Source organism: Haematobia irritans, chromosome 5 (genome assembly GCF_050003625.1).
Source record: "Haematobia irritans isolate KBUSLIRL chromosome 5, ASM5000362v1, whole genome shotgun sequence".
NCBI classification, from domain to species: domain Eukaryota; kingdom Metazoa; phylum Arthropoda; class Insecta; order Diptera; family Muscidae; genus Haematobia; species Haematobia irritans.
In genome coordinates, this window is record NC_134401.1 from 138,387,106 (window position 1) to 138,412,259 (window position 25,154).

The window sequence follows — 25,154 nt, forward strand, 5'->3', positions numbered from 1 at the left end:
CATATTTGGAATTCGTAAAATAATACAAGGGGGTTAGATCCCTACATGATGCTATGATTAGATGGCAACACCGAAATATGTTACGTTCGTAAAGCGTTTCAATTTAAGATGATCACAGAGTTGTACAAACTCTTAATCAAATATTACTAAATCTATGAGCGCTCCAAAACACCTAGCACTCTTCTGTTTATGAAATGAATTTTATTTTCATAATATTTGGTATAAATAAAATAATTTTCTAATATTTTAACATTTCTATAAACATTCCATGAAAACCATGGATCATTTCTTCAATTCCTCTATAATAATCATAGCAATTTTTCCCTAATATGGGGTGTCATAACAATTTCTAATCATTTCTTGTGTTTTGCTTTACTCCGAAAAATAAAAATTTTGTTTGTCATTCCGATTCGTCTTTGCAAGATTCACGTCATTACAAAACGTGTCCTAAAAAGTCGTGTTGTTGCACAATAAAATAACGATATTTCAAAGAAATTATATGGAAAAAATCCTAAGAATTCGTTATATTCGAAAATCATGGGGATTTTTTAATAAAACTGTATTCGTTTGCAATCTGGATTTATGGTATTTTGAAAAGGCAAAAATGTGAAAAAAATTCTCATCGTCGTGAGGCATATTGATTTTTAGTTTGAGAGAAAAAAAATGCTGTCTCTTTTTGTTGAACTTCGGTTTCGTTACAAGAGTGAGGGAGATATGCGTATGGTGTGAAAACAAAAATGCGCGCGCAAATGCATATGTGTGTGTGTGCAAAACAACGAACGATGTTTTAAATTCGGAGTGTTGACGGAAACTCGGAGCGGATTTCACTAAAATTGAATTTGTAGCTTATTGCTTGTCGCGTGTGAAAGAAAGAGACAACATGGTACTTCGGGATATGTTACAATAAGCATTTACCATGTGGTGGAACTCTTTTGTTTTTCATGGGCTTTGTTTTGTTGTACCCTAGAGAGATTTTATGATGCTTGTGTTTGTATTTTGCTCAACGAGTGTTTTAATCAAGTCAATAAAATGTAATTGATTAGTGTATATTAAAAATAATTTAAAGAATAATTTACATATTCATATATTGTATGCCGAACCATTTATCTCCTTTCGTATTGCAAAGAAATCGGATTCGGAATCAAGTTATCGAACTTTTTTAATATCGACGCCATCTTCGATAGTTTGTCGATTTAATTGGACAGAGATAGCCCTATACATTATTACTCGTCGTGAGGAAGAAGAAGAACAAGAAAGAGATATATATGCTATAAACCAAACCACGCTACTATCTCGACCAAAAATTTTTCACACAAAAATCTTCGTTTAATTAATTTCTATTTGACGGAAATCCTATAATACTAGTGATAATCGATGGGTGAAATTAGTTAGAAGTCAATGTATGTGATTTGTGCTTGAAATGCTTTGTGAAATCCGCGAAATTTGTCTTTGAAAAATTAAATTTTTGCATTGTGTTTTTCCGTTCTCATGCAAAAAAAAAACGACCCGAGAAAAAATTGGGTGAATTCGCCGTAAAAAATGTTTGGTGTGTAAGTGGTTAAGATTCCGATTTTTCGCTTTTCTTTTGTTTATCTGACGCGCAATGAAAAAAAAATTAAAATAGAGATGATAAATAAAAAAATAATTCATGGTACAAATAATTTCCATTCACATTTGATAAGTGTTTTGTTGTGCTTCCCCGGTATTAAATACAATATCAATAAACCCCGCTTAATTTTCGTTGAGGCTTTTCTATGCCCCGTTCGCTTCACCTTTCCCTCTCTCTTGGGTCGTGTATCGGTCAATTCGCTCTCCCCTAAAAAAGTGCATTTTCACAGGTTGAGAATGTGTGCGTGTTTGTGTATTTCGTGTTTTTGCCTAGCGTTGTAATTGAAATGTGCATTTTCTTCATATTTGACAGATAATATAGCGTGGTAGCTGTCATCATACAACGACAACAATAACAACAAAACTAAAAGAAAAACATCAAAATAAATGAAAAAAAATGAATTCGCTTTTAATTAAAAAGAAGAAGGAAAATAATTAATAACCAAGATCGATCAACAACATACCATTGCTACAACAACGACACACATTTTAAAAACAAAAGAATTTGGGTGTGAATTAAAGGAAATTAAACAAAAGAAAGAAATTTCATGGAAGTAACTACAAAAAGCAAACAAGAACTACAACAATAATATTATAAAAACAATACAACAACAATACAACACAATCATTCTTTGGTATCATGTTTTGCCTAAAAAATGCAGTTTAATGCCGTCTTTCAACAACGGTCGACAACGTCGTTGCTGCTGCCGCTAAATGTTGCTGTGTTGTTGTAAATAAAATATGAAATGTATACAAATGTTAACGTTTATTATTGTTGTTGTAATTATGCAAATTTATTTAGGTTTTTCGATTTCAATTTGAAAAATGTCGTCGTCTCATAGCCCACACGATTTGTTATTGTTGCTTCCATTGCAAAAAAGTCCTAGTTGTCATACAAATAATACAACCAACACCGCCAACAACAACAACATACTGCTAACGCAGCCGCAGTCTCAAGATCAGCAGCAGCAGCAGCAATATCAACTTTCAAAGAGCAGCTTTATCTGCAGTATCCCCAATAACAACACCACATACAAGCAGCAGCCTCATAATTTAAACCAACAACAATTAGTGTTGTTGTGGTTTTTTGTACTACCATTACTGATATCCTCCGCACAAGCGGTATACGAGGCCCACGAATTGTCCAAAGAGGTCCAAACCCCATCAATAGCAGCAGAATCTACGAAGAAGAGGAAAAATAAATCCAGCAAATTAACCACAACACCGCCACCACTGCGGCGTTTGCTATCCTCCACAAATAGTTGTGCTGAGGGTAAGAACGCAGTATACGACGAACCGGCATTTGGAGTGCTGCAGAAAATAACAACAAGAAAAACCACAAAAACAAGTACGGCAAACTTAACGTCGTCAACAAAAGAACAAAACGTCCAAGTAAATCCCAGCACACCTATTAGTAGCTTCTTGGGTTTTAATTTGTATCAAGAAAAACCAACAAGCATACCCAGATCCTCATATTTTTCGAAAAATAGTGCTCTAACAGAACTACAGTTCCACGTCATTATAATTTTATCATTGTCCAAAACAAACAAGGAGCACCCGGAGCAGCAGATTTCACTTAATAAAAGTGCAAAAGCATCTCCAATCTCATCATCAGTGCTGTATCTTCACAAGTCCTTTCCATCAACGATATTTTCATCTGTCACAAGTCCTTGGGGTAATTTAAGGCGGAAAACTTCAATAAGCAGCAGTGCTGCTTTCTATACAGAAAACCATAAGAGAAAGGCTTTAAATATTAAGAGCTCAGCTTATTCAACGTCTAATCCTTTAACAGCAGCAGTAAGGACGAATTCATATTGTGGGTTTTTGCCAAACAACAAATTAAATCCTTCACATAATCCACATTATTGCCCCCAGCACCCGTGTTTTGATAAAGAGCTGCATCAAGGATTTTTAATAGTAGCAGCAGCTCTACGAAAGGACACATATATTGTTCTGGAATTGTTTTAGGTTATCTCCTTTCCCGCCCTTCCGAAACAGAAACTACCAATTACTTATCATCTCATTAGCTAACCTCCTACACACGTCGAGGCGTATTATATAGAGTATACTACATCTGCACTTCAAAAGATTTATATTCTTTTGATTTTTATAAAATTCACAAGCCAAATTTAGTTTTAACAAAACGAAGGTGAAGGAGAAGTTGTAAACAAAGAAGGAATATCGTGTGAATCATCTTTAGCTCCACATCCATAGTTGTCACCATGTCGAAGTTATCATTTAGGGCTCGTGCCCTTGATCCATCCAAACAAATGCCAATTTATTTGGCGGAAGAGTTGCCGGATTTGCCCGAATATTCAGCTATTAATCGTGCGGTACCCCAAATGCCCAGTGGCATGGAAAAAGAGGAAGAGTCGGTGAGTTTTTATAAATATTGTTGTTATAGGTTAATTATTTATCCGTCCAATAGGTACAAATACTTATATCTTTTTTCAAATCTTACATCAACTATTGGAAATAATAGGTTTACTAAAAAGAAATCCAGTAGCTTTTCAGATTAATCCATTAATTTTTCAGCAAAGGTCCGATCGAGTTCTGTTAAATGGCCCTGGAAAGATAACATTTCGTACAAAAGTTCAGTCGTTTTTGTTAACGATTTTTATACCTCAACCATAGGACGGCCGGGGTATACTAACTTTGCCATCCGTTTTTTAAACCCATTGAAATATTGAGCTCAGACAACATACAGTGAAACCTCTGAGAAGTGGACACTCATGGTCGCCTAAATTTTGTCTACATTGGGAAGGTGACTAGTTGTTAGAGGTTAATTTGAAAGTGTTAATAGCAAATGTCCCCAGACAACTGTCTACTTTTGAGAGGTGTCCAGTTTTCCGAGTGTTCAAGTTTGAGATGTTTCACTGTATATACCTGATCGTGGTAAAATTCTGAGTCGATCTAGCCATATTGGACCCAGAGTTGACTTATGAAGCCTCCTGACTTATAAAGCGATCCAGTCAATATATGCGTGATGTCTATATATGTGTTCTAATAACCATGCAAATATCGGTCCATTATTTATATAGCGACCATATTTGACATCTGGAGTTTCGTAAATTACAACGTAATTACATCCGATTCCTTTGAATATGCAATTATGCAAAAACTGGTCCATACCGCTCTAAAATTATGTCAAGTCCACGTATAAACTGACATGGTAGCGGACCCAAATAATCATGGACCATTTGGATCCCCATGGAGGGACAAAGTTCATCCCATGTGGTATATTTGGCATGTAATGTCAGCATATGCCCCTCAATAACCATTCAAAAATTCAGTCAATTGTGATACCACAGTGATCAATTTATCACTGAGTTCTGCCCTTTTCTATGTTTATCTCAATGACAAGGGACCTCCTTTTTATAGCACAGTCCGAACGACGGACTCGCCGCTAAAATTTAGAGAAGGTTTCACACACTCAGAAATGTCACCATCATTACAGGAAGGGTATAATCCACCGATAAAAAAAAAAACTTTTTGGAGTTTGGTGGAAACTGGGATTGAACCCAAGCCACCACGGTGGCTCCCTGCTTAGAATCAGATTTGGATATATTAAGGCTGACTAAAACATCACACGTTGTACGAAAATTGTTGTGGTATTTTGGCTTATTCCCGCCGAAGCGCCGTCTGCAGATGATGGACACTGGTATTTTTGTGCCCGGGGTATTTTAGAGAGTAAGGCTCCATTTATATTTCAACATGTTTGACTCCATGGGGAGCGAATATGAGCAGGGAGCAAGCTGAACAGCTGACCTCTTCAGCAAGTAAACCCGATTATTTTTTTGTTCAAACGAAGCAACTACTTGGCTCTTTCCAAGTCTGCCATATTAGATGAAAGAAGATAATCCTCCGAGTCCGTCTCGGAGGGTTATCTTCAGACAATTTAGGTGGCAATCCAGAATTCTGGCCCTCGATATTTTTGGGAAATCTGGATTTTGGGTGGTGGTTGTTTATCCACAAAGTGTTGATCTGGATGCTGTCTCGATCAGAGACTACAGAGGACTTGTACCATTTCTTTGCCTCAATGTCCAGCATTATGTTTACAAGAAACAAGACGCTGTTTTCCTTTTTTTCAGGCAATTTCCTACATTAGTGTCTGACGAATTTACTGGCTTTCATCAAGTCTTCTGGTTGGAAGACCTAAAAAGTAAGGACATCTTTGAGGAATCACTTTGGACTAATAGTAGGTTCTAAGTGGTTGCCAATTCGTTTCCAAGGATTTCTGTCATGCTCTGTAATCTATGCTAAACTAGTTACCAGTTACCAAAATTTAACCTGATCGGATAAAATTTGCCCCTCACAGCAAAAAATTTCACGAACATTTTTCCAATTAAAAAAAGTTTTAAAAAATATTCAATTAAAAATTTAATTGATTCAACAATTTTTTAATTGAAATAAAAATCAATCACACAAATTAATAGTATCCATTAATTGACTGTCAATTAATTTTTTAATTGATAGTATCATTTCTGTGATTGAAGACATTTCAATTAAAAAAATTATTGGATCAATTAATTTCGTAATTGAATCAGAAATTTTTTTTTGTGTGCTGCTAGAAGTTCCGGAAGCAACATCTGGGGTCGTTTATATGGGGGCTATATATATTTATGGAACAAGTTTTGCGAGTTTTTTAGGAGCCATATATTAGCATCACATACCAAATTTAACTGGAGCAAATAATATTTGCCCATCCTAGAAGCTCCGGAAGTCAAATCTGAGGATGCCCGATGTGGCCCATTTGCTGTACCCTCCGACCTACATCAATAACAACTACTTATGCCAGGTTTCAAGCCGATATCTAGTTTAGTTCAGAACTTGATTATTATGATATGGATGGACAACGCTAGATCGACTCAGAATGTCACCACGACATAGAATATATATACTCTATGGGGTCTGTCGCCAATATTTCGATCTGTTACAACGGAATGACAAAGTTTCTAAACCCCCCCCATCCTATGGTGGAGGGTATAAAGGGTGATACGGTCAAAATTTGGTCAATATAAACTTGACGTATTTCTTTCAATTTTGCATTTAAAAAACCTGAACACCCCTCATTTTGAAGGTGTGTGTGTAGAATGTTGCTACTATTTTGATTTTGGAATTCACTCTTCAGTTGTCAAAATGCCGTCCAAGCAAGAAGAGCAGCATATCAAAATTTTGCTTGCGCATCGCGAAAATCCGAGCTACTCGCACGCAAAGCTGGCAAAATCGCTAAAAGTTGCCAAATCAACCGTTACAAATGTAATTAAAGTGTTTGGGGAACGTTTGTCGACAGCCAGGAAGTCTGGATCGGGGGGAAATCGAAAACCGGAAGCCGCTGAGACGACAAAGAGAGTTGCCGGTAGTTTCAAGCGAAACCCTAACCTCTCTCTCCGAGATGCCGCAAATAAGCTGGGTGTATCGTCTACAACCGTGCATCGAGCCAAAAAACGAGCCGGACTATCGACTTACAAGAAGGTAGTGACTCCAAATCGCGATGATAAACAAAATACGACGGCCAAAGCGCGATCCCGGAGGCTGTACACGACGATGCTGACGAAGTTTGACTGCGTGGTAATGGACGACGAAACCTACGTAAAAGCCGACTGACTACAAGCAGCTTCCGGGACAGGAGTTTTATACGGCAAAAGGAAGGGGAAAGGTAGCAGATATTTTCAAGCACATAAAACTGTCAAAGTTCGCAAGAAAATATCTGGTTTGGCAAGCCATCTGTACCTGTGGCTTGAAAAGCAGCATTTTCATAGCTTCCGGGACTGTCAACCAAGAAATTTACGTGAAAGAGTGTTTGAATAAACGTCTGCTGCCTTTCCTGAAGAAACACGGTTGTTCCGTACTGTTTTGGCCGGATTTGGCATCCTGCCATTACGGTAAAAAGGCCATGGAGTGGTACGCCGCCAACAACGTGCAGGTGGTTCCCAAGGACAAGAACCCTCCCAACACGCCAGAGCTCCGCCCAATTGAGAAATACTGGGCTATTGTCAAGCGGAACCTAAAGATGACAAAAAAAAAAACTGCTAAGGACGAGCAGCAGTTCAAGGCAAACTGGCTTTCTGCGGCGAAGAAGGTGGACAAGGTGGCTGTACAAAATCTGATGTCAGGTGTCAAGCGTGAGGCCCGGCAATTCGGATTTGGAAAAGCGAAAGCCTAACTGAATATGAATATGAAATCCTGAATTTTATACTAATTGAACTTGAACTTAAAAAAGAAATTTAATTTGATTTTTTAAATAAACGATTTCACCGATTTACACGCGTTTTCCCTTGACTAAATTTTGACCGTATCACCCTTTAAAAATGTTAAAAAAATTATGGTTAACATCAATCTCAGTTTTGACCGAACACCAAACAAGTTTTTCAGCGGTGGTTTATCCTCTCCCATCAAAAACTCTCATTACTTGCTAATCTTGTAGGTAATCAAAACGTAATAACCACTTATAAATTGGAATCGCTACGGATTACATTTACATACGCATGTCCTAGGAGGAAAGTACTTCACCCCAGGCATACCCTCGGTCACGAAATAAGTAGTGCATTTAAAGTATATGATCACCCATTGTGTAATCACTGATTTCGATGGGGTGATTTATGAAAACAAAAAAACATATAAAAAGAATTAGCAAAAAAGAATTAAAACAAGCTGAATTTTTAAGAATAATTATTTTATAAAGACTAATTTATTTGTAAAATTTTTAATTTTCAGGAACACCATTTACAACGAGCAATATGTACAGGTCTTATTATTCCGACTCCCGAAGTCTATACCACCGATCAAGATTTCTACGATAGAAATTATCCACCCAATTATCGTATGCCACGGCAGTTGATTCACATGCAACGTAAGTTACATAGTTCTTATCAGACGTATCTGTTTCTGTTCTGTATTAAATTGTCTATAATTCTTTGTTTGCATGGTATAACAGCACTTGGTTTGGAACAGGATGTACCCGAATATGATATGGATAGCGAAGATGAAATGTGGATAACGCAACAACGAAAACGTTTAGATTTAACGCCATTCAAATTTGAACAAATGATGGATCGCCTTGAGAAGAGTTCAGGTCAGACAGTGGTTACACTGCACGAGGCGAAAGCGCTGCTCAAACAGGACGATGAGGTCAGCATAGCCGTATACGACTACTGGCTTAATAAGCGTCTGAAAATGGTAAAGTTAATTTCATATTCTCTTTTAATTTTCATTAATTTTGAAATTTTTATCTAATCACTTACATCCCTCGTTGTCGATTCATGTAAATAATTTTATATCTATCAAAAACAATGCAGCAACATCCACTGATCCTAGCCGTAAAGACAGAGAATCGACCGGGAGCCTCATCAAATAATCCGTACTTAGCTTTTCGCCGGCGCACTGAGAAGATGCAAACGCGAAAGAATCGTAAAAACGATGAGACTTCCTATGAGAAGATGCTCAAGTTGAGGTATGTATAACTGCATGTCTGAGTTTAGAAAACGAGCATATTGGTTTTATTGCAATTTTATTTTGTTCTAGGCGTGATTTGCAAAGGGCCACTACGGTATTGGAGATGGTAAAGAGGCGTGAGAAAACTAAACGCGAACAACTGCATTTGTCCATAGAAATCTTTGAGAAACGCGTACAACTCAGAGACTTTAATGGTGTTTTACTTTCGGAGCTTAGTGCTACTCTTAAGAATTCAAGGTTGTTATTGCAAACTATGGCAAATAATTTCAAAATTTACCTTGGAGTTTTTTTTTGTGATGATTTTTCAGACCTGCCTTTGCACCGTTGTATGCAAATCAATACTCCCATCATTCGTCATCTTCGGGAGCTACACCAACTGCAGTTGTACCAAGTGTGGGTTCATCTGCAGCCGGTTTGAACAATGTTATGGGCTCTACGGGATTATTGACACCGGGCTCTGCTGGAAGTGTGACAACTCCTGGCGGGCATATGTATTCAACAACATCGCCGTACCTGAATTCCGCAAATGTAGCCATGGGTATGTGATTGAGAAAATAATAATTAAATCAATATTAATTTAATCATCTTCGCCATTTTCAGATGGTTTGAATGCAGGCAGTCGCAAAGAGAAACGTCAGTATAAAAAGCGTAAACACAAAGTTCCCCGTGATAAACAACAATTGCATCACCAGCAACAGCAGCATTTGCAGCAGCAACAACAGTATTTAGCCAATATTGGTGTTATACCAACATCGGCCACCACAGGAGCTGCCTTGGGTGCTGCGGGTGTCGCTGGTGGTGTGGGTGGACTTGGTATACCTGGAGGTACATCAAATCTGCCACACCACCTGCCTCATCATTTGCATCATCACCTGCATCGTCAAAGTTCATCGCCTGCGCCAAATGAATCCACCTTTGAAACCGAGGAAGAAGATTTAGCGCACAAAATCGGCTCGGAGAGTGAAGAAGAGGCTCCATTTGCATTTAGAAGAAAACAAGGCTGCGATTATTTAAGGGTATGCATACTATGTTTTTGTTCTTATAAACTGAATGCAGATGAATTTATTTATTTGGATTACAGATTTGGATAATTGTTATTTATATTGCTAAATGCACACAATCACATTACGAAAATTGTTGTGTTTTGTTTTTAATTGTCACAAAATTCATTAGTTATGTTTTTGCATTAAAATACAAATCAGATTTTTTTGTCCGACTACTAAGGAGAGCAAATAAATATTATTTTGTGTAAATAACATTATCCCATTTTGCGCTACAAAATTTGTCCAGGACCAAAGTTCTTCGCAGAATTAGGTTATTTTATTTGGGTTTTCCATTTTTTAACTTTGTTTCGTTTGTATGAGAGTGAATTTATTTGCAGTCTTTATTTGCAATCTATGTACATTGATTACTCTACAGCAAAATAGGCTAGGTAAAGTTGTAGAGGATGACATCATTTCTTGAATTGAATTGATGTCTACTATAGGTTCATTGTGATTTCCCGATGTAGTTTTTTTCAACTTCTTCATCCTGGGGAGGTCTCCCTAAAAGTCGCTTAAGATCTTCCATTTGTACGTCTTCCTTAAAATAATTTAAAATATCCAGCCTGATGAAGACGAGTATGTTCTTCAAGCTACACTCCCGCTGATCGGTGAGTGCCTGAAAGTAAAAGGAGTCCAGTATCTTGTTTCTCTTAAAGGATAATGCTGGACATTGACACAAGAAGTGCGTACAGACCACAGTTGGTAGAATTGTACCAAAAAAGGTAGATCTTTTACTGTTTGGTAGATGGGCAGAATTCCTAATGTTTTGGTAGATTTTGCTAAATATTCATCTCCAACTAAGAAGTACTTCAATTTTGATAGAAATAAAATTTTGAGAAAGTTTTCTATAGAAATGAAATTGTCACATTTTTTTGGCAAAACTTTCTATTAAAAAAAAATTTGCTTTAAAAATAAAATGTTTGCAAAATATTGTGTAAAAATATTTTTTGCAAAATTTTCTATAGAAATAAAATTTTGTCAAAATTTTCTATAGAAATAAAATTTTGACAAAGTTTTCTATAGATACAAAATTTTTGACAAAATTTTTTTGGCAAAACTTTCTATTAAAAAAAAATTTGCTTTAAAAATAAAATGTTTGCAAAATATTGTGTAAAAATATTTTTTGCAAAATTTTCTATAGAAATAAAATTTTGTCAAAATTTTCCATAGAAATAAAATTTTGGCAAGATTTTCTACAGAAATAAAATTTTGGAAAAATTTTCCATAGAAATAAAATTTTGGCAAAATTTTCTACAGAAATAAAATATTATCAAAATTTTCTATTGAAATAAATTTTTGGCAAAATTTTCTATAGAAATAAAATTTCGACAAAATTTTCTATAGAAATAAAAATTTGACAAAATTTTCTATACAAATAAATTTTTGACAAAATTTTCTATAGAAATAAATTTTTGACAAAATTTTCTATAGAAATAAATTTTTGACAAAATTTTCTATACAAATAACATTTTGGCAAAATTTTCTATAGAAGAAAATTTTCTGTAGAAATAAAATGTTGGCAAATTTTTCTATAGAAATAAAATGTTGACAAAATTTTCTATAGAAATAAAATTTTGTCAAAGTTTGCTATTGATTTAAAATTTTGGCAAAATTTTCTATTGAAACAAAATTTTGTAAAAATTTCCTATTGAAATAAAATTTTGACAAAATTTTCTATAGAAAAAAAAATTGGCAAAATTTTCTATTGAAATACATTTTTTTTTGTTTGTTGTTGTTGGCTTCTCTTCAATCGTTATTGTTGTTTTTGATCTCAGCTTAAAGCCATGCATTGACTAAACTACAAGTGTAGCTTAACCAACAGAGGAAAAGTATGCTTGTCAAATTTATTTGGGCAAAGCCCTATAGACTGCAAGATGGTTGGATGTACAGCTGTTTCGGAATTACCACATTCCTCATCAGCATCCTCTACTTGCAGCAAAACTATCAACCAATTATCAGAATAAATTCGGGTAATTCACTCAACCCAAAGTGAACTACACTTGAAACTTCCGAAAAAGGGGTTTGATAGTCGGCTACTGCCTAAAACAAATTTGCAAGCATATCTCTTTTCCTTTGCCAAACTCAAATCATCGATTTGAGTTTGGCTTCTATTCAATAACGATTGAAGAGAAGCCAACAATAACAAACAAAACGAATGAAGATAGAGGAAGCACGCTCAAAAACAAACCCAGCCATTTACATTCAAATCGATGATTTGAGTTTGGCAAAGGAAAAGAGATATGCTTGCAAATTTGTTTTAGGCAGTAGCCAACTATCAAACCCCTTTTTCGGAAGGTTCAAGTGTAGTTCACTTTGGGTCGCGAATTAAATCAAAGTTTCGCCGAACACCAACATTTTTACGAACACCAGTTTTTCTGCAAGCTAATAAAATAGTCCACGTTTATGACACAATAACTAGAAAACGAAACAAGCAAACTCAACACGGTAACATCCAGTATATGGTACAAGATCTCTTGTAGCGTTTTGACTCAGTTTTGTTGTTTTAACGAAGACCGCCTTAAGGCTGGTTTAGGAATCTGAGGGTAATTTGTTTATTCACTATCTAAATTTCTGGAAATTAAAAAATGTAGATATATACTTTTTTTAATTTTAAAAATCTTAAGAAGTTAGAAATTTGTTCCAAACTGGAGAAAAATTGAAGGATCGGGCCAATACGAATGGTTATAAATTAAATTGTGGACAAAATTATCGTTTTAATTTCTCTTACAAATATTCAAATCATCTGGAGAAGTATATTTTTCATTTATATGCATTTTGTTTTCACTTTTAGTCGAGATCCCATACCGGCAATTGGCCATGGGAGCCCAAGGAGGAGTACGGATTCGGTGACAGTAAATATCGCTATACCTTAACCTCCATAAAACATCCAAGGTATGTTATTTGAGTTTTTGAAATTCTATGAATTTTTGTGAATTAATTAAATCTCTATATAAAAATTTACTTTTAGGTCTCGTTGCATTGGTTTCGCCCGAAGGCGTATGGGTCGTGGTGGTCGTGTTCTGCTAGATCGTGTGGCTTCGAATTTTGATGATTTTTGGTCACAGCTCGACTACACTATACTAGAGAGCAAAACACCAGATTCCTGTGCCGTTGATAATACAACGACAACAAATAAAACTAATGATTCTACCACAAAACCCGCCTCACCACCAACAGTTGTCGATTTAGTACCCTCGGGCGCTGGTTCAGCGTCTTTCGGCTCCCTGATATCGTCAACATCTACTACTACTTCTGTACATAATGCAAATACACCCGCCATTACAATTAAACAAGAAATCACAGATACCAACCGACAAGGCACCGCAACCACCACCACACTGGATGGCGTCGAAAATGGTAATGATGCTTTGGAAATTGGTCTCAGAGATTGCTGCGAATATGAATATTCGGACGAAGAAGACGATCTGACAGACGAACATGGCTTGCACATACAAAGAGATCGTCTCTATCATTCATGTATATCGATGGCAAGACGAAGGCGTCGAAGAAGACGACAACAAAATGAGGAAAATGCAAAGCGGCGTAAACTAAATAATGCGCACTTGCAAAAGAAGGAGATGGCAGCAGCCGAGCGACGTTTGTTGTACAAATTGTCACAATCGCTGATGATGGAATCTGGTGGAGGTGTTAGCATTAATGGTCGTGTAAATAATTTCGTTAACAATCCACTAGAATACACCACAGACCCTGTGGAAAACACCATCAAAGAGGAGAAGGTAAATGGTATACCTAGAGACCATGATGATCCGACACAAACTACTCTCCAAAAGTCTTCTTTGAATTCCTCTTCACCATGGACGACAAATCATAGTAGTAGTGGTCCTCCGGCATCATCATCAAATACAATCCTCGTTGCCACTAACAACAACAACACAACCACCACCACCACCATTAATAACTTAAGCAACAGTCTCATGCACACTTCCTCATCTTCGCCAGCATCTTCAGCAGTAGTTATTGGCATTAATAACAACAATAGTAGTAATAATGTTAATATGAACATTAGTAGCAGTAGTAGAAGTAATAGTTGTAGTATAAGTGACAAAATGAATGTGATAAAAACGGAAATCGTACAGGATGCAGATTCTGAAAACGCATCAACGTCCTCTTGCGCTCCTGGTGATTTGCAATCACGGGCTATTAAGCAAGAATTGGTGGATTCCTCTGCTCCCTCAATAGCATCTGCCGATGATTCGAATGAACCTTTGAGTAGCATACAAAAGTTGAACTCCTCCGCGGCGGCCGATATTGTCGAGGATGAGGAAAATGTAAACTTGGCTCAACTCAGTAATTTGATTAAGATTAAGAAAGAGGTGGTGTGTGAAGATTCCACAGATCAAACGGACTTGTGGCGACCCCTAGACAGTAGTAGTGGCTCAAGATTGCGACATCCCATATCATCCCTTAACCATGAAAGTGGGGACGATGATGATACATGCTATAATCAAATGGCTGATGTTATACGTCAACATAATCTAAGAAAGAGAACCACAAAGACTTTAGTGGCGGCAACCGAAGCATTAAAGGGTGTCAATATCTTGATCGAAGATGTCGCCAATGAAGAGGAGGAGAAGGAGCTCACAATGTTGGGTGGATTATCTCCCACATCGTCGCAACGTTTGGATATCTGTAATGAACTGTTGTCCGAAATACGGCGTGATTGGTTACATTTTAGACCAAAAACACCCACAGAAGCAGAAAAGGACGATTTTTGGTCCTTGGATATGGATTACAAATTGACGTCTCCTTTAGTTGATTGGACGCAACAAACACCCATATCGGTGGAAATGGTTCCCGAGGTAATGGATGACGAATCTAAACCCATAAAGATGGAAACTCCGTTGTGGAAGGATACGGCAGACCATAAAAATTCAGCATTTATAACACCTACATTCAAATATGAGGATTTAGAAGCCGATACACAACTCTTTCAGAATTCCTTTATGTCTGACATTACACGTGGCAGTAGTAAGAGTCCAGAGGCTAATAACAGCGCCTGTTTAGATCTGAATTTCAGTGGCGACTCCTTGAATGACATCAATTTGTTAGGCGATGGGGATGATGCTGATATGTTGGACAACATTTTGCAGGAAGTCCAAATAGACGACATTAAAACCCTCGCCTCAAGCTTTTGGAATGGTATTCTTGATGGTGAAAATGTCGATGCGGATGTGGATGGAGATGGAGATGTTGAAGCGGCAGCCGGTTTGCTGGATGGCATCGACGATGCTACTAAGAAATGTGACAAAGGAGGCAAGAAACCTGTCAAAGCCAAGGGAGGAAAGAAATCATATGCAGCTTTATTGGCACCCGTAGGCAGTTCGTCTTTCAATTGTTCCCCTCTGGAAACAGCTACGGTTAAAGATGAGACATTCTTCAAGAGAGAAGAACCTAAAAAGGAACCCTGCGAAGAAGATGTGGAGCGAGTGGAAAGCGAAGATGACGAGGTGGCAGTAAAGCAAGAACCAATGGATGTAAAGGAAACCAAATCCGAAACATCTGGTAATTCCACCAATATGAATGTTGGCATACCATCTCAGCAATTAGCACCAATATCCTCCTTAATAATGGCATCTCCATCGACTGCAGGTGTTAACTTAAGTGGTCAACGGGAAATGCTTCAACAGTCCCCTATTGTGATTGCACAGCCCATGGTCCAACAGCAACAGTTAATTACTCCATCGACACCATTAGTCATAGGTAATTCCATTACCATAAATCCAGGTGAATCAACGATTGCGAGTCAACAAAAGCAACAGTTGCAAACGATCAGCGCTCCCCCTGAACAACAATTGCATCAGCAAATTGTCCAGCAACAGCTAACCACTGCACAAGTTCTACAACAGCCAGCCACACAGCAGATACGAAATGTCACAGTCCAACAATTGCATCAATTGCAGTTGCAGCAACAAAAACAACTTAAACTTCAGTTTCAACACCAACAACAACAGAAACTATTAATGCAACGTGGAGGCGAATTGGTAAACGCATCATCGAACAGTGGAAGTGTTAGTGGGACATCAGTTATAGCCCAATATGTTCCCACCACCAATAGCAATACAGCGGCCGCGACCACAACAATTATGCGCCAACCAACTCTAACACCTATTGGTGCATCGAATGTCACCAATAATAGTGGACAAATGATATATACCACCACAGCAGCGGCAGGAGATGTAATTGGCACGGCAGGTTCACAAAAGATTTACCTTCAAAAGGCTCCCGTTTCACTTGCCTCGACCATACAGGGTGTGAATATCATAAACACCAGTAGTGGACAGCAATTGACTGTACAAAATATTGCCGGAGTTCAACACATAAATGCAAGTGGTAATGGTTCGAATGCAACGGCTGGTCCTCTAATTGTTACCACATCGGCGAGAAATGCAGTACAACAGCTAACACAGCAACAGCAACAGCAGTTGGTTGGTCAGCCTACACAACAAATTGTTTGGCGACAAATTAGTTCCGCAAATGTTAGCACAACCCCGGCTGGAATGTTGACGGGCACGTCGGCGTCATCAAATGCCGATGGTACAGCAGTGGCGTCAACCTCGGGAACAGGCAATAAAATTGTGTGGACAAATAGACCAGCTCAGAAGCGACAGTTAAATGGCCCAGAAAGTACGGGTGAGTAGTAGCATTTTAATTTGGTTATAATTTTTAATAAAATCTGGCTCATGAAACTATAAAAAAACCAAACATGGGCAAGAGAGTAAACTATAGAGCTCGACCGAAGCGGATTTTTTTTGGCCGAAGGTGAAGCCGATATTCGCCAAAAAAGCAATAATCGACCGAAACCGATTATTTTCCTCAAGTTTGTAATTAAAGAAATTTGGTGTGTTTTAGTTCAATATTAGAATATTTTTTCAACATATGCATAAATACAATAAAGGTAATTCAGTCCGGTAGTTTGATATTATGACAAAAAAGATTTTTTATAATTTTTTTACGTTTTATTTGTACTTTGTGTTTTGACTGAGACAAATTCAACACTTGGACAATTAAAAATCGATTAAATTATTCAAAAGCTTCGGCTTCGGTTAATCGGTCTCTTGATGCCGAAGGCCGATTATCGATTTTTAGCGGAATGCCGAAGCCGATGCTTCGGTCGAGCTCTAGTAGACTAGGTGCAAGCATAATGACAAAATAAAAAATAAAATTTTTACAAAAATTTTCTATAGAAATAAAGTTTTGACAAAATTTTCTATTGAAATAAAATTTTGACAAACTTTTCTATAGAAATAAAATTTTGACAAAATATTCTATAGAAATAAAATTTTAACAACATTTTCTATAGAAATAAAATTTTGACAAAATTTTCTATAGAAATAAAATTTTGACAAAATTTTCTACAGAAATAAAATTTTGACAAAATTTTCTACAGAAATAAAATTTTGACAAAATTTTCTATTGAAATAAATTTTTGACAAACTTTTCTATAGAAATAAAATGTTGACAAAATTTTCTATAGAAATAAAATTTTGACAAAATTTTCTATAGAAATAAAATTTTAACAAAATTTTCTATAGAAATAAAATTTTGACAAAATTTTCTATAGAAATAAAAAATAAAATTTTGACAAAATATTCTATAGAAATAAAATTTTGACAAAATTTTCTATAGAAATAAAATTTTGACAAAATTTTCTATAGAAATAAAATTTTTAAAAATTTTCTATAGAAAAAAATGTTGACAAAATTTTCTATAGAAATAAAATTTTGAGAAAATTTTCTACAGAAATAAAATTTTGACAAAATTTTCTATAGAAATAAAAGTTTGACAAAATTTTCTATAGAAATAAATTTTTTACAAAATTTTCTATAGAAATAATTTTTTGACAAAATTTTCTATAGAAATAAAATTTTGACAAAATTTTCTATAGAAATAAAATTTTGACCAAATTTTCTATGGAAATAAAATTTTGACAAAATTTCCTATAGAAATACATTTCTGACAAAATTTTCTATAGAAATAAAATTTTGACAAAATTTTCTATAGAAATAAAATTTTGACAAAATTTTCTATAGAAATAAAATTTTGACAAAATTTTCTATAGAAATAAAATTTTGACAAAATTTTCTATAGAAATAAAATTTTGACAAAATTTTCTATAGAAATAAAATTTTGACAAAATTTTCTATAGAAATAAAATTTTGACAAAATTTTCTATAGAAATAAAATTTTGACAAAATTTTCTATAGAAATAAAATTTTGACAAAATTTTCTATAGAAATAAAATTTTGACAAAATTTTCTATAGAAATAAAATTTTGACAAAATTTTCTATAGAAATAAAATTTTGACAAAATTTTCTATAGAAATAAAATTTTGACAAAATTTTCTATAGAAATAAAATTTTGACAAAATTTTATATAGAAATAAAATTTTGACAAAATTTTATATAGAAATAAAATTTTGACAAAATTTTATATAGAAATAAAATTTTGACAAAATTTTCTATAGAAATAAAATTTTGACAAAATTTTCTATAGAAATAAAATGTTGACAAAATTTTCTATAAAAATAAAATTTTGACAAAATTTTCTATAGAAATAAAATGTTGACAAAATTTTCTATAAAAATAAAATTTTGACAAAATTTTCTATAGAAATAAAATGTTGACAAAATTTTCTATAAAAATAAAATTTTGACAAAATTTTGCAAAATTTTCTATAAAAATAAAATTTTGATAAAATTTTCTATAGAAATAAAATTTTGACAAAATTTTCTATAGAAATAAATTTTTGACAAAATTTTCTATAGAAATAAAATTTTGAAAAAATGTTCTATAGGAATAAAATTTTGAAAAAATTTTCTATAGAAATAAAATTTTGACAAAATTTTCTATAGAAATAAAATGTTGACAAAATTTTCTATAAAAATAAAATTTTGACAAAATTTTGATAAAATTTTCTATAGAAATAAAATTTTGACAAAATTTTCTATAGAAATAAATTTTTGACAAAATTTTCTATAGAAATAAAATTTTGAAAAAATGTTCTATAGGAATAAAATTTTGAAAAAATTTTCTATAGAAATAAAATTTTGACAAAATTTTCTATAGAAATAAAATGTTGACAAAATTTTCTATAAAAATAAAATTTTGACAAAATTTTCTATAGAAATAAAATTTTGACAAAATTTTCTATAAAAATAAAATTTTGACAAAATTTTCTATAGAAATAAAATTTTGACAAAATTTTCTATAGAAATGAAATTTTGACAAAATTTTCTTTATAATTAAAATATTCCTAGAGAAAATTTTGTCAAAATTTTATCTCTTAGGTGGTGAGGAATGTTTTGCAAAATTTGCCGAAACATCAAGAATTCTTCCAATCTAACAAACAGTAAAAAAACTTAAAATTTTTATTAGAATTCTAGCAATTGTGGCAAAAGTGGCAGTCCGATTAAGTTTCAGGCTCACTTAGACTATTCAGTCCATTGTGGACATAAAGCCATTCGAATTGCTCGAAACAAAAAATTAAAATTTCCAGGTTTTACTTCTCGTACTCATTCTACAGAATTTAGATTTAAAATCAAGTCATTACTTCTTCATTTTCTTGCACTCTTACACGAGATGTTTGTAACTTCTGTAGAATTCAAATAAAAATATTTTTTAAATCCGAATCTGATGTAGTCTCCATACATATAAACTGTTTTTTTTTCAAACTTTATATTTGTTCTCTTTCTAGATATAAATAAACTGTTATTGAATCGGAAATTTTCACAACGAAAAATTATTACGCAACAACAGGCCCAGCAACAGATTTTGCAACAGCAGCAGCAACAACAACATTTGCAACAACAGCAGCAACAACAATCACAAGACGATGATTTAGCCATCCTAAATGCGTTGAGTGGTCATGATACAACAACAACAACGGCAGTAACATATAAAGTTAATATGTCACAGCAACAACAACAACAGCAACATCACCAACAACAGCAAAGCCATCAACATCAGTTGCAACAACAAAAACACAGTAATGCTGCTGCCATCGCAGCCAATCACAATTACAGTTTGCAGCCCACCGCTGCCATAATAACTTCACAGGCTTCTCAACAAGGTGGTGGTAATAAAATTTATTTGACCACAAGTTCAAGCGGAGGAGCAGGAACTAATTTCACCATAACCAATGCATCTGAATTACAATCGGCGGCTCAGAAACTTCAACAAGCAGCAAACAATAGTAATTTAAAATTGAACTTTGTTGCGGCCCCCGCCAGTTCAGGAGGTAATAATCAACAGCAGGGTGGTGGTGGCAATACCGGTGTCCAACAAACTGTTTTGCTGAATAAGGCCACCGTTCAACAACAACAATTGCTGTCTCAGCAATTACTTCAACAACAGGGAAAAATGAAACGGGAAAGAATTTTAAATATTATAGGGGCGACATCTACAACCTCATCATCAGGCGATGGCACCAATGCAACAACGGGCACTGTCTCTTCTTCAATTTCCGGTGATGGTAATAGTGGCAACAAGCGTGTTTTGTATACGAGCCTAGTAAATGTAAAGCAATTGCAAAAAAACAATACAGGGCAAATGCAGGTACAGATTGGTCCCCAAGGTATGGCCCATGCAGTATTGCGAAGTCGCATAGGTAACAATCAAATATTCACAAACATGCGAACGGTACCAGTGGCTACAGTGGCAGCATCGTCATCCACATCATCGTCGGGTAATAGTCATAGTAATGTTGCGACGGTGGGTAGTACGGGTACAACATTGCAAGTAGTATCCTCACCCTCGGTAGTAACAACAAATCTCAACTCAAATACCATATCCGCCGTTGCTGCTTCCAATATGAACAATTCCGTTAATGAGGGAAATATGCAAATGCAACATCAGCATCAAATATCAAGCAGTTCAGTGGCAGATATTAATGCATCAGGTGGTTTAACGATAATAAATTCCACAGCGGATTTGAAAAATGTAACAGTTTCCGGTGCAAGTGGTGGTGGTGGTGGAAGTGGTTTGGATAATTCGTCATCAGGTAGTCCAGTAACGGCAAATAACAATAGCAGTAGTAGTAGCAGTAGTTCATCGAATGGCAGTACTAATAACAACTCGAACCCCAATGGTGGCAACACCGGCAGCAATGTAACAACAACAAATAACACCACGACAATCAATAGGTGAGACGAGGCAAGATAACTACCATTTAGGGTCTTAACAAAATTGGAATTCCTCAACAATGTTGTAAATAATATCAAGCAAATGGCTGAGAAATTATTAATCACCAGGAAAGGGAGGACTCTGTTGATTATGATGATGATGATGATAATGTGACTAGGATGAGGAGGCAGTATCACTTTCCATGCGGACATCAATGGAAATTCTCAAATTCTAGTGTAAAAATCTTCTCCTCCTGTTTATGCTAACACTATATAAGTACTAAATACTACCAACACACTACTTATGAAGCTGCTGTCGCTTTTGTTTTATTACTTTTGACAATAATGAAAGAAATATTTAGAACAACCACAAAACAATAAGAACAAAATTACCATTCCACTTAACAGCATAATAATTAATAATAGACACTTTCATAAATAAATTTACTGGAGGCCGCCCTTCCCCCATATGAGCAAAGGAGGAAGAATAGATAGAAGTAGGAGGAGCAGTAAGAGTTAAATAGATGCGTCATATGAGTTAGCCATATACAGAGAATAGATATGACAGAGTCAACATATAAACATGACTGAAGTCAAATATTTTGGCATTTTGTTTCAGCCAAATATAAATACAAAATATTGTTGAAAATAACTGGTCGGTGAATGAAATGTTGAAGAAAGAATATTAGAAAAAAACTAAGCATTTTCATGGTTTTCCAACATTCCTAGAGTTACACTTTAGGGTCACAACCCTCCACCTCCCCAAAACGTTTTGCGAAAATGTTAAATATTTTATTTGTTCAAAATTTCCAAAAATATGTTATATAAAGAGCCCATCGAATCGAAACTAATTTTCCGGCTATTTTCCTGACCCATAAACCCATAAATATAAACTCATTTACTCCTCCCTCTTACTTCTTTAGAATACCTACTCAGTTGCCACCCATAAACCATAAATGAAAACAAAACAAAAAAAAAACATTTTTTTAAATAGTTCTTATGAGACGAAATTTGTGTTAGCCTAGAAATGTAAAATAAAACTACCAACCAACAAAACTTTTTAGTATATAACAAAGAAAAAATTAGATTTTTTTGTAATTTTTAATTTTTATCATTTAATGTTATAATGAAAAAAAAAAAACAAAAAATTCTTTAATTACAAAAAAAAAACTGAACAGAAAAAATATTTAAACAAGAGAAAGAAAGAAGAAGAAGAAACCACTTACATTTATGCTTAAATAAAATGTATAAAACCTAAATAAATATAACTAAATATTAATAATCTATGTATGAAGTAAACATTAATTAAAACCTTAATTGAAGGAAAGAACCATAAGTAAATCTCTCCTCTCTCTCTCTATATATATATAATAAAAAACAATTTTTCTTCTATCGAAAAAATATAAAATATAGCGATGAAGAAAAAAATCCCCATAATAATAATAATAATTATAATGTTATTAAAACAAAATGTTATAATTACACATTAACGATCTTATTTTCAAGATCGATACATTTATTTTTCAAAATATTTTGTTTATTTTGGAAAAAATACAAAAGAATAGAAAACAAAACCACAAAACTAAATATTTTTTTTTTTGGTTGAAAGTCTTATTTCAGTAAAGCCCCTCTATATTTTTTTTTAATAAAAACCATAATCTTAGTCTTTTTTTTGGGATTTGTTATAAAAAATGTTAATTTCTTTTTATTTAATTTCTACAAAAAATGAGAGGAACACTTTTGATATATTCCATTTAATCAACAGTTCATCTCTGGTTTATTTAAAACTTCCAGGGCCAACTCTCAAGCTATAATTGTTACTCTTTTTTTTATATTTACCGGGTTTCTTCTCTTTATTCATATAAAATAAATTATCTCAACAATTATAACTCTCCCCATAAAAAGAAGAAACTGATATAATAAACAGAAATTATACTTTTTTATATATAAATATAAATTAAAAAAAAAAAACATCTTATGATTATGTTGTAAATAGTTAGCTTTTAATAATAATTCTAAATAAAAATCAATTAAGTTTAATTAAAGAAAACAAAAAACAAAAACACAAAAATTCAAAAAAGATAAAAGTAAATGTGTATTAAAATAATAAAACCAACAAAATGATACAAAAACCAATGCAAAAAAAAAAATTATGTTAATCGAAATATTTTTTATTTTTATTTTCTACAGACAAATTTTGAATTAAGTGGTTGCGAAAAAATTGGGGATATCAAGGATTTCCCTAATGTGAATTAGATAGAATTTGTCGTTGGCATTCCTAATTTGTAAAATTTCTCAATAATTGGCGGCTAAAGGTGGGTATTAAGTTCGAGTTTAGCCGTTAAAATCGTAACTTTTTCACGATTACGTTTCTTTAATAATCCATTTTAAGGAATACAAACTTTGTGAAAATTTGCTTTGGGCTATTCCCCCCATCAAGTTATAATAAAATTTGCAACAAATATGCATAATTTTATGCGTTTTTTTTTGCAGATTTATTTTTCACTTTAGCGGCTAAACTCGAACTTAGTACTCACCTTAAAGTTTTACACAATGTTTGGACTTGGCTTTAAAAAAAGATGGGGTAAAGTATCCGCTTTGTAATCGATTCTGTTGGGAAATATGTGAGTGTGTAAATCCAACCTTCTATTGTTGCAGTAGGCGTTACTTTTTCCCGCGACAAAGGAATACAATCCCTTATCGGCAAAAATGTTCTTCTTTTCCCCTTCTGTTTATTGTTGCCTTATGTTGGGTATTAAGTTCGAGTTTTAGACGCTAACATCGAAAATAAATCTGTAAACGCAGAATAAAATTTGAACTTTTTCTGGCAAATTCTATGTAAAAAAGTATTTTCTTTAAAATTAATTATTTAACGAAAGTAATCGCGTGATCATGCGAACTTAATACCGGCCTTTAATCATAAGGCTTCATATAATTTCATTGCAATAAAAACATTTATTTTCTTATTACTTGTTGTTTAATTTGAATATAAATTAATTCAAATGCGTTACAACTACAAAGCCGAATCAGTGGCAATATTATGTCATTTAACGCCAAAGAATTATAATCACCCATGTCCACTACATTTTTTTTTCGCTATTCACTACAAATCCACGAACGTGAAAATTTGGTGTTCTGAATTCAAGTAGTGGTGAATGAGTAAAGATTGAATCGACACACCATTAGACATTGTAATTTTTGAACAAATAAATGTTCGGCTACCGACAATCGCTTCGATTGTATTTACACGATATACGTTGTGGATCGGTAGTTTATGAATATGGTAAGTTTTATGTCCTTATTTATTGAACAAGACAAGGACTTCTCATGTTACCCTTTAGAACAGCTGGCGTTCCACCTCAAACGCTTGGCGAGATGATGAAGATGTCCTTATTTACGTACAGCCGGATGCAATGTTCGTATTTCCAGCCGAAATAAGGCTTCATTTTTCTATTATCTTTAATATTTTCAATAAATGGAATTATAAAACGAAGTCCAAAGCCTTGCACCAATTCCGCCCAATATTTTATGAGAATTCACAATTTCGAAATTTAGTTGACGGCGCAAAAATAGAATAGAATGTCGAATGTTCAAACCTCCATATTGAATTAGATTTCCAATGAGATTTAGTGAGGCCGGCATTATGCCTGATAGTAAAAAATAAAAAAATTAAAAAATTTTAAGGCCATTTTCGTTTAGATCCTTTAGGCTTCAACTACCAGTTAACAGAAAGTAAAGAGCAGATATCTTCTATCTGGTTTAATTTAACTAAAAATTTCAGCAGTTAAGTTCCTAACTGGTATACGAATATGTACGCAGTATAACAGAAATGACCAAAGTTCGAAGAATTAACGTAACTTCATGAAAATGGGGGTAAATGCCGAAAATCAACTTCAACTTCTTTTGT

General features: G+C 34.1%; 2 protein-coding genes across 5 annotated transcripts; both read left to right on the plus strand.

Annotated features, from left to right (window-relative positions):
* Positions 1 to 417: 417 nt before the first annotated feature.
* LOC142241326 (uncharacterized) lies at positions 418 to 3,669 on the plus strand. Of its 4 annotated transcripts, XM_075313091.1 has the most exons (3): positions 418 to 585; positions 1,922 to 2,356; positions 2,411 to 3,669. In XM_075313091.1, the coding sequence occupies exon 3, from the start codon at positions 2,434 to 2,436 to the stop codon at positions 3,574 to 3,576; it is 1,143 nt and encodes a 380-aa protein (XP_075169206.1). In that variant the 5' UTR covers positions 418 to 585; positions 1,922 to 2,356; positions 2,411 to 2,433; the 3' UTR covers positions 3,577 to 3,669. The 4 variants fall into 4 exon arrangements, with proteins under 4 accessions (XP_075169206.1, XP_075169203.1, XP_075169204.1 ...); XM_075313088.1 differs by lacking the exon at positions 418 to 585 and adding an exon at positions 618 to 1,550 and having other exon boundaries at positions 1,922 to 3,669; XM_075313089.1 differs by lacking the exon at positions 418 to 585 and adding an exon at positions 618 to 1,546 and having other exon boundaries at positions 1,922 to 3,669.
* E(Pc) (Enhancer of Polycomb) lies at positions 3,630 to 21,556 on the plus strand. The gene is made up of 10 exons (XM_075313087.1): positions 3,630 to 3,983; positions 8,326 to 8,461; positions 8,546 to 8,787; positions 8,907 to 9,061; positions 9,133 to 9,300; positions 9,372 to 9,601; positions 9,664 to 10,079; positions 12,898 to 12,998; positions 13,075 to 16,757; positions 19,822 to 21,556. Exons 1-10 carry the CDS (start codon positions 3,831 to 3,833, stop codon positions 21,270 to 21,272), a joined length of 6,735 nt encoding a protein of 2,244 aa, XP_075169202.1. The 5' UTR covers positions 3,630 to 3,830; the 3' UTR covers positions 21,273 to 21,556.
* Positions 21,557 to 25,154: the final 3,598 nt, after the last annotated feature.